The following is a 17,037-nucleotide window of genomic DNA, read 5'->3' on the forward strand; positions in this document are numbered from 1 at the left end:
CTCCAAGGCTGGTAAGGCATTCCACTGCTTTCTCGTGCCTTGCTTTTTTCTCTGGCAAAAACCAGCTGTGATCCCTCAGCAGGTCCTAGAGAGCTGAAGTCACAGAAAAGGAACAGGTTTTTCTATCTCCAGGTGACAGGAATGAACGAATACCATGATCTGGGCAACCGCTTAAAAGCACATTAGTGCCAATTTCACTACACTTGACGCTGGATGATCGGGTTACTTTAGGACTTAAAAATTAAACAACCCAAAACTAATCTGAAGGAGCTTAGCAAGCCAATGTCAGGGGTGGGATGGGGGAGGAACCCACACTGAGTTCGGCAAAACCAACCTGCTTTTACTATTCGGCTACAATGAACAGTAAAGAGCAAAGTGTATTCAGCACGAGGCTGATGATTTGATCATTCGCACACTACAATTAAATCAACTTTGTCATGGATATGCTCTGGTTTTAGGAGGTGGTGACAGTTTCAATATATTATTAGGAAACTGAAACATTTCATTGTTTAACATGCAAGATTTTCATGAGGGAGTGAATGCCAGTTACATTTCCAACAGGACTTCAAAACTACATTTTACCTATTCAACTCTAAAAACTAAGCTGAATATAAGGCTGTAAGGTTTAAAAGACTAATCAAAGTAACAGGAGTCAGACAATAACAATACAGCACCTAAAAATGGGTAATTCACACATTTTTGACATTTATGTCTTGCATAGACAAATGCTTATTCATTTTTTTTCTCCCAAGACAACTCAGCTTCAGAAAATAAATCTTAAATCAGCTTTAATTACAATTAAATGCATGTCTTCCAGTTTTTCAAACTACCAGGGTGTTTTGGCGTGTTGTTTGTATGTTTAAGTGTCACGAGTCTAATGGTTTTATGAACGTACCATCCCTTAGAAAGGCTTTGTATCTTCTTTTGGGTTGTCAAGTTCATACAGTCAAGAAGCTGAACTACCTTGTTTTCCATGTGATTAGAGAAACAAATAGACATTGTTCATGCACTAAGTCTTTGTGGCCCTACTCCGTTAGGCTGTCCATAAACCTGATGCTACTTTTAAAGTATAAGAACTGGGAACTCTAATTCCTCAGTGTAGGTCTGCGTTCTGCCCATGTTTTGAACATCAAAATTATATGTGGTGCTCACCAGGTCAGCAAGAATTCCTGCCTTTCTAAGCCCTTCATCCATAGCCTAGTTTTCCACCAGAAGAAAATCCAGGTATGCAGGCAAGATAAAGGTGCAGGGCTCTGCAAAATGTTCCTAGTAGTGATCAGGGACCAGAAAAAGGAACCAATTCTCTTGCAGGTAAATGCAGCCTGACACGCAGCCTTACAGAGCTGCCAGGGGGTCAGCAGGACTCCACTTTGACCCAATATCCAGACGGGGAAACCCTGCAGACCCAGAGCCATGCCTGTTGGCTCTAAATGTTTTCCAATATGACTATTTCTTTAGAACAGTTATTTCAAAATACATCCTGATCAATTTGGAATTGATTTACTAAAATGCAATGTTTCTAAAGTTAGAAAACAACAGGAAATTGCCTTGCCTGTTACAGAAATTTTGGAAAAATTGGACTGAGAACCCTGTTTGGGGTTAATGATCTAGATTATGTTGAAAAAAACCCCTAAAAGTTTCAATTAGCATAATTGCAGAAGAATTATGCTGATATTAAAAACAAATTAGTTCTATTGCATATGAATATGACTTCAATTGGTGGTAGGAGTGAATTATACACAGGTTTAAAGTTAGGTCCCCTGTAAAGAGTTTTAAAACGAAAGTAAACATGTACCTTCCTGAATAGTGATGCTTTGCTTAAACCAGAAATCTTTCTTATACAGCAAAATAGGAAGAACACTATTACTTTTTTTTTAAAAAACAAACAAACAAAACAAAAATACCACCACAAAAAAACCCCAAAACGTGAGAAGAACAAGTACTTCTGTGCAGTTCATACCCACTACAGAATTCTCACTGAATTAAAAGACAAGGTTTGACTTCCATATATTAAGCAATAGCTTAGATTACATTGGTAAAGCCTTTTCAGTTTTAGGAATTCACGTCCGTATGTTTTTATGTTTCTAATTTGACAGTAAAATTATTCCACATTCCCCCTTTCACAGTAAATTGTCAGCTTCATTTTCTAAGTATTGATAAATGAGCTGAAGACAAGGTCACAAATATTTTGGAAGAATAGAACTCCTGGTGCACATAAGGTGCAGGGAATAAAAAAGCCAACCAGATAACGGTTTCTTTCTGAAAAACAAACTTTCAGAAGCTTGCAAACCCTGATGCCTGGTTGTTTCCAACCGAGTTCCAAGTGGCACATAAACTATATATTCCTGACTGACCCCCCTTCCAGCCAGCTGTATGATATTAAATAGTTTTAATACCCTCTTTTTAAGATCTCAGTTCTCATGGTTTTTGAAGTGTGGGAAAATGCCCATTTCCGCATTATCTTCAACCGTAGAAGTTTTCCCTAGTTTGGGCTTACCCTTCCCTTCACTGCCAGCTCCTTGCTACCTACCCCAACAGCTCTGCCGGCTGAGCTGCTTCCCAGGCTACCTCAAAGGGGGCTGGGGAAAGCTCTGCTGGTAGATCTGAGGCGGCAACATCTGGTCAGGGAGGGAAAGGAGATGGCGAGAAATGGCCTGTTCCTCCAGCAAAGGCTGATTTGGAAAAGCCTGTATTTGTCCATAGGCCTGTACACACTCAGAAGTAGAGTATCCATCTGCCTAAGTGCTAGAGGTACAAGGATTAAACATGAGCAAGGGTAGCTGAATAAAAACCCCAAACAAAACGACAAATATAACCTACTATATAATGGAAACTGTGGGGGTGACAAAACATTTATGGAGTTAAATTGAAAACAACTAAAAAGAAAAATACAGACTCTGTCTCTCTGTTCTAGTCATCTCAGGTATCCTTTGTAGGAGCAGTAGGTTGAATGTTTCCAAAGGAGCATGATTTATACATGATATCTGTATTTTTAAATGTTTTGGGGTCTAACTGGATTTGACAATAGCCTTTGATATAGTTACACCATGTCAAGGCCTTACTAATCAACTCTTTCATTATTCATTTACTGTGTTCTTTAACAAACATGACACATTAGTGGCAAAGCAGGAAAGTTAGAAGGAAACAAATTCTTTAGAAATTACCACTCCAGCAGAGGAGATCATTACAGCATTGCAACTAAGCAGCAAGATCCTCAGCCAGGAGTAAGTGAAAGCCACAGCAGAAGCGTTGCTCGTGTTGAGTAAAACACAACGCCAATTTTTCAAAATAGCTACTAGTCATTGAAAACTAGTATTATTCTCCATGTATGTATGCCAATGCTACCGAGATTTCTTCCTGAAGTTTCTCTTCACACCAGCTTATACTTGCCTTGGAAGACGATCTTTAAAGACCAGTGTCCAACCATTTAAGCATGTCAAAAAGTACCTGTGTTAATCCTGCTGAAATCCACAGGACCTAAGCACATGCCTGAGTGTTTTGCGAAGCAGAAATTAAGTATTCGATTAAATATTTGCATCTGTCAAAGGGCTTTGTTCAAATACAATGTCTAAGGATTCTAAAAGCTAACACCTTTTTCCTTGTCACGTTAGAAACGCGACTAGATATGGTCTAAATGAGAAGGAAGTTCTGGCTTTGATCTAACCTGACATTGTGACAAATGGACAGGGAGAGAAGAGGATGTTGATCAAACCTTGAGACTCTTAGAGTCTGTTATTTGTACTTAACAGCGGGAAATATAAAGTTCCAAAAGTAAGTGTTCATGGATAGACAGACACAGACTCCAAACTTCAGGAAAACAAAGAAATTAACTGTTACCACAAAAAAAGCACATTTTCATCACTAGCTCTTAGTTTTTAAATGACACACAAGGATTTTCTACTCTAATAAAGCCTGCTGTATATTCTAGTAGTAACCTTCAGATTTGAAGAAATTTTATATAAATCTGTAAGTTAGATTTCTTTTTGTATCGGGGAAAATATTTCAAATGCAATAAAATAGCAGAATTCATGACTGTAGAGTAGGCAACTTCTCATTTTTCCGATTCAGTTGTACAAACTAGAAACTGTTAAATTTCTCTAATAACTGGAAAAGTTGTGGGTACTTGAATTTACTTACCTGAATGCTCATTTAGCAAATATCTTCAGATACAAGTCTAGATACAGAGTTAATGTAATTTGAGTATTAGTTTACACATAATATAAATCAATGTTTGACAATATCAAAATCCCATCAAACAGTGGGCCCTTCTTATGCTATTATCAAATATAGTATATTATTGTGGGATAGCTGAGAATCATAGAATGCTAGTGTAGGCTTGTTTATTAAATTTTGTCAGTTTTCACACCTTCCAAATAGGAATACTAAATATTTATTTTCCCCCTCTGGAAATTCCTTTTTTTTTTTTTTTTTTTTTCTTCCTGCTTAATACAGTTGTCATCCCAATTCCTAGTGAATTTATAAAAATATTTTTTATCCAATAACCCCGGCAAGGTAAAAATAGGAGTTTTTATAGCAAATGATAAACAGGCTCATGGACTATGAGAGAAACTAAACTTATTTAAATTGCCATACATTCGCTACTGAATCACACATCAACATTTTCCTTTTATGTGTGTTGCTGTCCACCTCAGACTAGCAGTTTTTAAGGTGCAGAAGCATCTTTCAAATATATGCATCTAACTTAATGATCAAGTTCCACACACTAGTGTCACATGCTTTAAATTTACATCACCTGCCCATCAAGAGCTGTGTTAAATAACAGCACTAATTGAAAACTGCATAATTCTTTAGAAACTGCAGCACTTCCAATTCATAGAACAAAGGGGTGCTTATATGGTTCTTTATATTACTAGATATACTTTTCTGAAATAAGAAAAGGAAAAGAAATAACACATTTGAAAGAAGTTGCTGCACCTGCAAAAACACTCTTTAAGCTTACTATGAAATACAAAAAGTGCACCCTTCTATATCTACATATAAAACATATTAGAAATAAAACTTGTGTAAAATGTTTGCTGTGCAAACTATAAAAAGTCAGTCAGTCAGTCCATTCTTTTTCCTAAACATTTTGTCACACTCTCTTGCTTCCTACTGCAGAGAATCGCTGTTATCCAAGACCAGCCCGCTGATATTTGTTGTTGAGAGATCTCCTCCGTCATCTTCACCGCTGTCTACAGACTCATCCTCACTTTGCCCTGCCATCATGACTTGCTGAACAGCCAAAGTAGCACCATCGGATGACAAGGACTGGAGACTGTCTACATTCATGTTGACCGGAGCTGTAATTGTTACAACAGCACCTGGAGAAGCACAATCATAGTCCTTTAGCATCTTGCTTGGTTTCTAATTTTAAGTAACACATATCTATAAATAACAGAGTTTGTTTATAACCGACAGGAAGAAAATCTAAGGAACTATATTAAAATAAAAGCTACACAGATTGTCAAACACTCAAGTATCAGGAAATGGCAGAATTAAGTTGGCCAGCAATCTTAAACTTAGCTGTGTTATGGACACCTACTACAGCAATTCTCCAGTCAAGTCATCACAAAACCATTTCTGCAAGTATTCCAGCTTAATTCAGTGCAGAAAAATGTGAGTATTCACAGAGATTCAAGGTGACCAAGCTCAAGATCAGAGCATCCTGACACATAGGAAGTCAAGGAGGGGAGCCAGGAGACCTGCGTGGTTAAACAGGGAACTGCTGGGTAAGCTCAAGTGGAAGAGGAGAGTTTACAGATCATGGAAGGAGGGGCTGGCCACTTGGGAAGAATATAAGGCTGTTGTTAGAGGATGTAGGGAGGCAACTAGAAAAGCTAAGGCCTCCTTAGAGTTAAACCTGGCAAGAGGGGTCAAGGACAACAGAAAGAGCTTTTTCAAATACATGGCAGATAAAACTAACACCTGAGGCAATGCAGGCCCACTGATGAATGGGGTGGGTGTCCTGGTGACAGAAGATACAGAGAAGGCAGAGTTACTGAATGCCTTCTTTGTCTCTGTCTATTCTGCTGGAGGCTGTCCTGAGGAGCCCCATACCCCAGAGGCCCCAGAGGAAGGCAGGACAACGGAGGAGTTTGCCTTAGTTGATGAGGGCTGAGTTAAGGAGCAATTAAGCAATCTGGACATCCATAAATCCATGGGTCCAGATGGGATGCACCCGCAGGTGCTGAGGGAACTGGCTGAGGTCATTGCTAGACCACTCTCCATCATCTTTGCCAAGTCTTGGGAAACCGGAGAGGTGCCTGAGGACTGGAAGAAAGCAAATGTCACTCCAGTCTTCAAAAAGGGCAAGAAGGAGGACCTGGGTAACTGTAGACCAGTCAGCCTCACCTCCATCCCTGGGAAAGTGATGGAACAACTTATCCTTGGTGCCATCTTAAGACATATCAAGGATATGTCATTAGGGTCATTAGGGGCAGTCAACATAGCTTCACCAAGGGGAAGTCGTGCTTGACCAAACTCATAGCCTTTTATGAAGACATAACAAAGTGGATTGATGATGGCAGAGCAGTGGATGGGGTCTACCTTGACTTCAGTAAAGCATTTGACACCGTTTCCCACAGCATCCTCACAGCTAAACTGAGGAAGTGTGGACTGGACGATCGGGTAGCGAGGCAGACTGGGAACTGGCTGAAGGAAAGAAGCCAGAGAGTCATGGTCAATGGGGCGGAGTCTGGTTGGAGGCCTGTATCTACTGGAGCGCCTCAAGGGTCAGTACTGGGACCAGTATTTTCCAGTATATTCATCAATGACTTGGATGAGGGAATAGAGTGTGCTATCAGCAAGTTTGCTGATGACGCCAAGCTGGGAGGAAGGGCTGACACGCCAGAAGGCTGTGCTGCCATCCAGCGAGATCTGGACAGGCTGGAGAGTTGGGCAGGGAAAAATTTAATGAAATATAACAAGAGAAAGTGCAGAGTCTTACACCTGGGCAGGAACAACCCCAGGTTCCAGTAGAGGTTGGGGAATGACCTATTAGAGAGCAGTGTAGGGGAAAGGGACCTGGGGGTCCTGGTGGACAGCAGGATGACCATGAGCCAGCACTGTGCCCTTGTGGCCAAGAAGGCCAATGGCATCCTGGGGTGTACTAGAAGGGGGGTGGTTAGTAGGTCGAGAGAGGTTTTCCTTCCCCTCTACTCTGCCCTGGTGAGACCTCATCTGGAATATTGTGTCCAGTTCTGGGCCCCTCAGTTCAAGAAGGATAGGGAACTGCTGCAGAGAGTCCAGCGCAGGGCAACAAAGATGATTAAGGGAGTGGAGCATCTCCCTTATGAGGAAAGGCTGAGGGAGCTGGGTCTCTTTAGCTTGGAGAAGAGGAGACTGAGGGGTGACCTCATTAATGTTTATAAATACATAAAGGGTGAGTGTCACGAGGATGGAGCCAGGCTCTTCTCAGTGACAACCAACAGTAAGACAAGGGGTAATGGGTTCAAGCTGGAACACAAGAGGTTCCACTTCAATTTGAGAAGAAACTTCTTCTCAGTGAGGGTGACAGAACACTGGAACAGGCTGCCCAGGGAGGTTGTGGAGTCTCCTTCTCTGGAGACATTCAAAACCCGCCTGGACGCCTTCCTGTGTAACCTCATCTAGGTGTTCCTGCTCCGGCGGGGGAATTGGACTAGATGACCTTTTGAGGTCCCTTCCAATCCCTAACACTCTATGATTCTGTGATTCTGTGATAAAGCTGTTGTCAGATGCAGTGGAGGCTGAGGGAAAAGTTGCTACAAACCGGAAAGGAATAAAGCATCAGGTGGCGGGAAAGGATAGCCCTAGACTAAATCAGTTATTTATCTTAAAGTGAGTCTGTTTGTTTCATCTGATATTAAGGAAGTTACTTCAGACAAAGTCTTTGGAGGCTCTATTACATCTATCTGCTTCTCAGTGTTCAACTTGAAACACATGAGGCGTATATAGAATTGCAGATGCTCAGTCCCTCCAGCAATATTGAAAGCTATGTGAACAGGATGGAGTCAAGAAACTGAATTTGCAGTCCAGTACTGCTAATCAAACAGAATGCTACTGACGTGCATCCACATACTAAAACACCTTGCTGTGCATCTAACCTTTGTTCTGTTGTTTCATAACTTTTAAAACAATAGAACAGTCTCTCAATATGAATTCCAATAAAATACCTACCCAAAACACAAAAAATGTAGAAGAATTGACACATTTCTGTTATGTTTTTCCAGATTAGAAACACATTTATACTGAAGTATTAAGAAGTTCCCCTCCCCGCAAAGGCATCAAACCCTTCATTTCCCCGTTACACAGGAATTAACTTTATTATCTGTGGTTTAGCCAGTTCTCCTTACCATCTGACATCGTGAGCTCATTAGATTGCTGCTGAGCAACTCCTGAGGCAATAGAGTCAGGCCAGAACCTCTGAACTGGTCGGTTCTGAGCTGTTTTCTTCTTTGTTTTTGGAGTTTCGGAACAACTGGAATCCAGCATTGGCTGAAGAATTCGCCTTCTAGCATTGATAAACCTAAACACAAAGGCAAGAAGTACTTAAAACCAGCTGGATGTACAGGTTCCCTGGCTTTCCAAGGTCTGGTTCCTGATCCAGGAGACAACAGCAAACACTGTTTTCAGATCTTTCCCAATTCCTTTCCTTTCCTTGATTTTCACCTGTTTACTTGAGCATGCCAATTGCTGCCCTTTCCCTTTCTGCTAGTGAACAAGAAAACACTTAAAACACATCTTGCTTGGCTACTGGCAGTTAACTGAAACAATTTCAACATAGCTAGCTGTGGCAAGGAGCTGTTACTGAGGGGAGCATCTCTTGCTAAATCAGACAAAACACACCCAGGACCCACCTCTACCTGCAATGGAAGGAAGTAGGGTGCAGCTGGCAGGTGTACATGGTGCAATGCAATGCTTTGCAGAGACATGAGTCAGATCCCAGTACCACAGAGCTCCATTACTATCGTGTCAGACAGGCAGAGTTACACTGTCCCACTTTTGGAACCTGTCTACTGCCACTACCTTGAGTATTTCTCCACTGGAACCCTCTGCAGCCATGCAGCCAACATCATCTTTGAAATCTGAGGAGGATCCCTGCTGGACTTAGCTTCAATTATTTGAGGAACCAATGCCACAAGCAGAATAGGATGCATGTCAGCACCCTCGCTCCTCTCTTTTGCAGGGACAGGTATATTATCTTAAACCTCTAGTGAAGATAAGACCTGGTAAAACATGTTGAACCATGAACTAGAGTAGGTGAGGTACTGACACTCTCCATTCAGACATCACTGCTCAGAGGATGGGATCCTTCAATACAAGAGCAGAATGAACATCTGTTGACAGTAACTTCTTAAACATTTGCAACCATGATTACCAGGAGAATGCTTTTCAGAGTTTCAGGTCACCAAGTGCCTTTAAACTTCAATTTCTCTACTTGCAGAAGAGATATGAGAGTACTTCCATCTCTTTCAGCAATAGAACAGAATGTAACTCCTTAATGTTGCAAAGTTTTCTGAAGCCCTTATATAATTTCAATGGCACAAGTATTATTATACCTTACTATAAAAATGATATGCTTGTATATCAGCGCATACATATTTGGTAACACATGTAGAACAGTAAGTTCAACTACAGACGTCCAAGTTATACTCTTAACTTTCTGTATCTTGTAAGTATGTGCAGACAACAACAGACAAAGTAAGAGTTTTTGCTCTTACCAGTTGTTAACCTGGAGTAGTGTCAGATTTGTTTGTGCTGCAATCTGTTTCTTCTCATCCTCTGTTGGATATGGATGCTAAATAAGACCAAAAAAGCAAACAAAAAAGGCATAAGCTTGTTTCATCTCCTCATCAAAAATAAAGACTCCTTTATTACAACTGATTAAAGCCGCTAGATTAAGACCATCTGATGTGTTAAAAAACAAACTTTTGAAACATCACAAAGTTTTAAAGATAAAAATCAAAGAGTGCTTTACTACACAAAACTGATTTTATCCTTGAACGTGTATATAATACCATTAAACTGCTGATATGTAATTCAGAAGAAAAAGCTTCTCATGGCTGACAGTCTTTACTAAACAGCATGATCCCCAGGCAACACAGTATGTCATAAGATCTGATTAGTTATGCTGCCTAAAGGCAATGTCATATGAGAATACTATAAGCATTTTCTAGTTAAATCAAGCTGCTCTGAACTAAACGGACGAAGAGAATATACATAGTGTAAGAAGCGTACACACAGTTTCCCGGTATCATTTGTCTGTTGTAAAATAGTTGTAAAACACAAAATATCAATCAACTAAATATTGTGGTATACCTCGAGACCCATTTATCCTTTCAGGATAAGTATTTATGCCAAAGGAAAGAGATTCTGTCAAAAGCACAAGTAGACAGTAATACACTTGGTACGCATTAGAAGGATTGTTGGAAAGGAGATAAGGCCATAAAATCTGAAATTCTCCTCTAAAAAAAAAAAAAAACCACCCAGAAAACACCGAAGGAACTATTGTCCCTTCTGCCATAAACCAGGGTGTAGAGAGCATTACATTCTCAACACAATGAAATGAAGAAAGATCCCTTTTAACAATGTTTATTGAGATTGTGAGGTACAAATGTAACATACTTATGAAAATAATAATAAAATCAACTGACATTAGACTGTGGAGCTACTCCAAATGACTTCAGGGAAAACTGAACTGAGATTACACAAATAACAACAGAATAAATTCACCTTCTTTATGAGGCAAAATCACAAGAGACCACATAAAAGAGTTACATAAAATCTTGTGACTACTGATCATGTCCAGTCCTTACCCCTATGTGCTGAAATAGCCAAGATCTCATCACATTTGTAGCGTGCTTGGGAAGAACTCCTCTTTTATTTTTTGATGAGCCATCATCTTGATGCAAGATGCCTAGATCTTGGTTTAATTGCAACTGAAGCTGCACATGTAATTTTAGAAGAAATAAGGCAGTTAACACAGTAATAGCAGTACTCTGTATCAATGTATGAATACTCATTTATAGAAGGAATGAAATTAGGCTTGAGGCATGCTGATTATAAAAAGCTACTTTATTTGCTAGGGAAGACTTAAAACAGCAGCTCTCCTACAATAAGATTCTAAAATGTCTTTATCCAGGGAAAATGCTGTATCAGATACCTACAGTTTTCACATTTCATGTAGGAGTTATTAGGCTGTGTATGTGATCTTGTGACAACAGCCAAATGCTGATTTACTATAATTTAGAATAAAATCCACCTATGTAGCGCATGTCAGATTAACAATCCTCTGTATTAATCTACACTACACTAGGGATCCAATTGCCTTGTCACTCTATATAGTCATTTGCACATGTGAAGAGCAATTGAAAAACACAACGCTGAATACACTCACTGTGTGCAAACAAACTATGGAAGCTGTAAAATAGTACTGATCTAAGACTCAAATGAAGGACTTAAAATTAATTATTATGCCAGAGTTGCAAACAAAAATGCTAAAGGTCCTGCTAAATAAATGCACCTAAAACCTCAAAGAGCAAGAAGATATATATGGCAGAACACTTAATTCACTTTATAATACTCTTACTATTTTCTTAAAGGTTCATATTTCTTTCTCACTTCTGATTTCTTTTTCTCTTCCTATGGATACATCAAATCATTTGCACATCAGTCATTTGAACATTAGAGAATATGTTCTTAAATGCTTATGCAGAGATAAGACGAAAAAGCATATGAATTACATATGAGATTACATTTCAGACAATTATAACTGAAATCATTCTAAATCAGGTTTTTCAGACAAGACAGAGCAATTTCTTCAAGCCAGTCATTATGTCTATGTGCTGTATGAATCAAGTTTTAAATGAGATTTACTCTATCAAATCACAACAAATATGTATCTAGAGCATACACATTTCCAAAACAATGTTTTACATTCTAAATAATCTGCTTGTATATGAAGGCTTTATAAGTAACTTTAAACAGCTCTCCCCTAGTATTTCTTCCTTACCTCCATGGCATTCTGAAACACTGAAAAAAGAAGAATTTGGAAAAGGATTTCCTATGGGTGACAGGGAACACAAAGTCCAAACCTATGCACAGGTGGGTTCGGAGATTCCTACTAACACCAAGAGTAGCCACAGATACGTATAGAAGGTCAAATCCTTTTTTTGTTTTGTTTTGTTTATAGGCTACAGGTATTATTTTCTACTCAGTATTTTACATTTTTTGTTAGACATACAAAAAGTATTTTCTTCCAAAACACTTCAGTATAAGGGAGTAATTTTACACATTTCTTTCTGAAAGGTATCTGAGGACAGAACTGCATATATAAATAGGCAAGTATATGCATGCCACTGACAATAAAAGAAGGTAAGAATACAGCATCCTCACAGCTAAACTGAGGAAGTGTGGACTGGACGATCGGGTAGCGAGGCAGACTGGGAACTGGCTGAAGGAAAGAAGCCAGAGAGTCATGGTCAATGGGGTGGAGTCTGGTTGGAGGCCTGTCTAGTGGAGTGCCTCAAGGGTCAGTACTGGGACCAGCATTTTCCAGTATATTCATCAATGACTTGGATGAGGGAATTGAGTGTACTATCAGCAAGTTTGCTGATGACGCCAAGCTGGGAGGAGTGGCTGACACGCCAGAAGGCTGTGCTGCCATCCAGCGAGATCTGGACAGGCTGGAGAGTTGGGCAGGGAAAAATTTAATGAAATATAACAAGAGAAAGTGCAGAGTCTTACACCTGGGCAGGAACAACCCCAGGTTCCAGTAGAGGTTGGGGAATGACCTATTAGAGAGCAGTGCAGGGGAAAGGGACCTGGGGGTCCTGGTGGACAGCAGGATGACCATGAGCCAGCACTGTGCCCTTGTGGCCAAGAAGGCCAATGGCATCCTGGGGTGTATTAGAAGGGGGGTGGTTAGTAGGTTGAGAGAGGTTCTCCTTCCCCTCTACTCTGCCCTGATGAGACCTCATCTGGAATATTGTGTCCAGTTCTGGGCCCCTCAGTTCAAGAAGGATAGGGAACTGCTGCAGAGAGTCCAGCGCAGGGCAACAAAGATGATTAAGGGAGTGGAGCATCTCCCTTATGAGGAAAGGCTGAGGGAGCTGGGTCTCTTTAGCTTGGAGAAGAGGAGACTGAGGCGTGACCTCATTAATGTTTATAAATACATAAAGGGTGAGTGTCACGAGGATGGAGCCAGGCTCTTCTCAGTGACAACCAACAGTAAGACAAGGGGTAATGGGTTCAAGCTGGAACACAAGAGGTTCCACTTCAATTTGAGAAGAAACTTCTTCTCAGTGAGGGTGACAGAACACTGGAACAGGCTGCCCAGGGAGGTTGTGGAGTCTCCTTCTCTGGAGACATTCAAAACCTGCCTGGACGCCTTCCTGTGTAACCTCATCTAGGTGTTCCTGCTCCGGCGGGGGAATTGGACTAGATGACCTTTTGAGGTCCCTTCCAATCCCTAACATTCTGTGATTCTGTAAGCATACTTTTTTGGTTGGAAGGTGAGAAGAAGGAAGAAGACAGTGAGTCAGTGATTACCAACACATTTCATGCTGTGGAGATGGTACCTCCTCATTCACATTTTTAATTGACTCCAGATTCCTGCAAGATTTGATTTACCACTTCCAGCTCCAAGAGAAAGCTAGCAAGATTTTCCATAACTGAAGATGGTCTAGTTTTCAGGTTTACTGTTCCTTAGTTGTTTGAGTTTTTCAGATCCACTCTTGAAGAGACTCCCCAAAAAAGAGTGGTAGCCTTCAGCTTTTAGGGTATAACGAGCTCAATATGAGGAACTCCCATAGTCACTCACAACTGAGTATTTTGAGTTTTATTGCAAAATGCTTCTCGACATACATAAATTCTGAAATGCCTAAGTTTCACAGTACTAGTGGTTGCCATCATGATAAAGAGTCAAAGTGTGGCACCAAAATGCAATATAGTAAATCTATCTAGCCACCAAACTAGTTCAACAATTAGAAAAGTTTAAAATAATTGAAAAAGTGTCCATTTAATTCAGAAGATTTTTCTGGTTTGTTTGGGGTTTTTTTTTTGTTGGGTTTGGCGGGGAGGAAGGGTAGTGTAACATATATTTTTTTTTTTAATCCATGTACCTACACTTTTCTGCCATCAGTAAAAAAGATACTTAACAAGTAGGAACTATGATGACCTGTTGTGGCAACAGAGATCTGTCTAGGACCTTATGCCATGTTATACAACTTGTAACTCCTATAGCAGCGCTTGCATTCATTTTACATTAGTTACTATGTGTGTGTACACAGAGGTCATTATTGACAGTGCATCAAATTTAAACCAAAGCTCTTAAAAACAGTGAGATTTACTTCAACCAGGATATTATTCTGTGAAGCCCATGAAACAAACCTGAGAGTTCTGGATCCGAATAGTCCCAGGTGACAGTGCTTGTGTCACCACTTGACCTTGTGGAGTGACCACAGTGACTGGCTGATACACTGTTCCCCCTTAAAACAGAAGAGCAACAAAGATTATAGGTAAGTAAAAGCCCTTCAGATATCATTCTCTTTAAACACACAATCAGCAGTGCAGACAATACAACAGTTTTGATAACATAGCAACTATTCTTTTCTAGTAAGCATGTAAGATATGCTCTTTGCTACCCTACATTTTTTTCCATCCACAAAAATATGTATGAAATTTTATTATGTTTCCCTGTATTTTAGGCATTCTAAATGTATTTTCAAAGGAAAACATCATGACTATCAGGCTATAAAATGGTTCGTTGCTTTTTTTTTTTTTAACTGAGCTAACTCTTTGGCCAACAAGGGTCACAACACCTGTGACACAACTGGCGTGTCAAGTGGTTAGGGCAGTCGGCTGGGTGACACCCAGATGTTTGCGTCAACTAAGGTGACAGAATCTTGGTGAATGCACAGGGGCTCCTGCGCACCAAAGCCACCAAGCACATCTTGTGTCTCAGAATAACCTCTCTGAAGTATCTGCTGCTGTAGGAGCAGACTACATTGCTTTGTTGCATTTGTAGTCAAGGGTTTTTTTTCCTGTTTGTTTTAAAACCTTGCTGAAAGGCAAGATAAAACATTTCAGTTCAACTGTTGTCTCCATACAATAGTAGAACAACTTGGACATCAAGGATTTCACAGACTTGTAGGTGTGGTTCCAAACTCCATAGAGCAGGAGACAGCAAATAAGGGCAATACTTTAGGTAATGCATGATTTTCCCAAACAGAATTCCTTTTTTGAAGGGAAAAAAAAAAAGTGTAAACCACCCCAGTATCTGAAATATCTTTTCACAAAAGTAGTATTGCACAGAAAGATCTCTTATATTATACATATGTAACTTCGGCCACATATGCATACCTGGTACACGTATAAATTAAATGAACATTCAGAAACGAGCAAGGCAGTCGACTGTATTATAACAACTTTTCAGGTACTAGAGTTAAAACACAGTTTTTAAAGTATTTGTGTATATTTTGTAACAACTATAAAAGAAATCAAAATGAAGAGCAAGGTGCCAGTTTTTCTTTATTGTGTCATACCTGCTACTGTTGCCATAGTTACATTTCCCTGCTGCAATGCTGATGCTGGCACCATAATCCCTTGGGGACTGAGTGTGCCTGCAATGGCACTTGGAATTTGCTAGGAAAATAAAACAATTAGTTTCTTGCATTTAAAAATTTTTTTTTTAAAGGAGATAAAGCATGCTTGTGTAATTTTGGCTCTAAAAATACATTTGGAGTTTAATCATAGGATTAACTTCAAATAGAAAGAGACTTCATTAGAGGTTCATCATTACCTACATTAACTTTCTCATTATCACCAACCATTAGCTTTGAAACCTCATGAAAGCAACTGTTAGAAAAGACATAAAACTATCTTGAGAAATTTTAGCAGAGAAATTATTCTGGGCCTATAAATACTAAGAGAAACAGTTTCCAAAGGCACAAGGGAAAAAGGACAGATGAAATTGACCCTTGATACTCTTATTACAAGCATCAAAGCTTTTAGTTATTATCTTAGTTCCTTTAATTTCAAAATAATGTATTAAGTATTCAAGATGCCCAATATCTTTTATTCTGCTCAGGATAGCTCTTACTCAACCCTGACCATGCAGACTCTTAGACATTCCTTCATATGAAAATTCAGTCCCTCCTGTCTCTACAGAAGACTGTAACAGATGTACAGAGAACCCTTTAAAAGTTGCTTTTGTCTAATTTTAGACTCTCTTTCCACACTTCTAGACACCAAAACCTAAGTAAAGAGTCCAGACAGTAAACTTTAAAAGTCAATGAGGCTTTTTAGAATACACAGCATCAAACACATTAGTAAGTCAGAGAAGGGCCCTCCCCGAAGACTGGATATCTAGGAGGTACTTGGATGGCAAGGCTCACTTTCCAGCATCTAACAGGAGCAGCATCAACCATAATGTACTAACTCTATAATTAGCTGTCGTCAATTTACTACCAAAAAATGCAATTGGTTATTGCATTTAGGTAATGTCAACAATATATAAACTGAGGTTCACATATATAGAAATGGGTATGGGTCATAACCACACAATTAGCCCAGGTGACAGGCAATGACATACATCTCAAATACTGCAACTACATCAGACACTGTCTCTTCTGGAATACAGATTGTGTATACAAAGTATCAGCCACCTCAATATTTTAATGAAGCAGACTAGACTAAGGAGACCTTCTTAACAAGGAGGGGGTTTTTTTTTCTTCTCCTTTATTTATTCTGTTTCCTAGCCTCCTTCCAACAAAATAGCAATTCTGGGCTATACTGAATATCTCCATTTGCTCAACTGAGGGAAAATCATAAAAGGATGACAGACATGTCAAGTGACTTTAGGTCCTGCCACATTTCAACTATTTTTTTCCATTGGCAGTGGCACACGGGTGTGCACTAAAAAGTACAGCTCTTTCTACTCTTAATAAATGATTCTGAGAAAGTAAAACAAACTGCAGAAATTCTGTTTGCAAACTAATAGCAATAGAAGTGTAATTATAATTTCCTAAGGAAATGTAAGCAAAAATACACTTAACT

At 39.6% G+C, this 17,037-nt stretch overlaps 1 protein-coding gene across 4 annotated transcripts in view; it reads right to left on the reverse strand.

Moving 5' to 3' along the window:
* Window positions 1-352: 352 nt before the first annotated feature.
* The window catches only part of PKNOX1 (PBX/knotted 1 homeobox 1), a 59,441-nt gene continuing 42,756 nt past the window's right edge, over window positions 353-17,037 (reverse strand). For all 4 annotated transcript variants that reach the window (XM_065628862.1, XM_065628837.1, XM_065628846.1 and 1 more), the window contains exons 7-12: window positions 15,525-15,624; window positions 14,371-14,468; window positions 10,797-10,925; window positions 9,702-9,778; window positions 8,334-8,506; window positions 353-5,321 (exon numbers count right to left, since the gene is read on the reverse strand). In XM_065628862.1, coding sequence (XP_065484934.1) covers window positions 5,110-5,321; window positions 8,334-8,506; window positions 9,702-9,778; window positions 10,797-10,925; window positions 14,371-14,468; window positions 15,525-15,624 — 789 coding nt within the window. In that variant the 3' untranslated portion in view covers window positions 353-5,109. The remainder of the gene's footprint in view (window positions 5,322-8,333; window positions 8,507-9,701; window positions 9,779-10,796; window positions 10,926-14,370; window positions 14,469-15,524; window positions 15,625-17,037) is intronic.

Source organism: Caloenas nicobarica, chromosome 1 (genome assembly GCF_036013445.1).
Source record: "Caloenas nicobarica isolate bCalNic1 chromosome 1, bCalNic1.hap1, whole genome shotgun sequence".
In the NCBI taxonomy this organism is placed as follows: domain Eukaryota; kingdom Metazoa; phylum Chordata; class Aves; order Columbiformes; family Columbidae; genus Caloenas; species Caloenas nicobarica.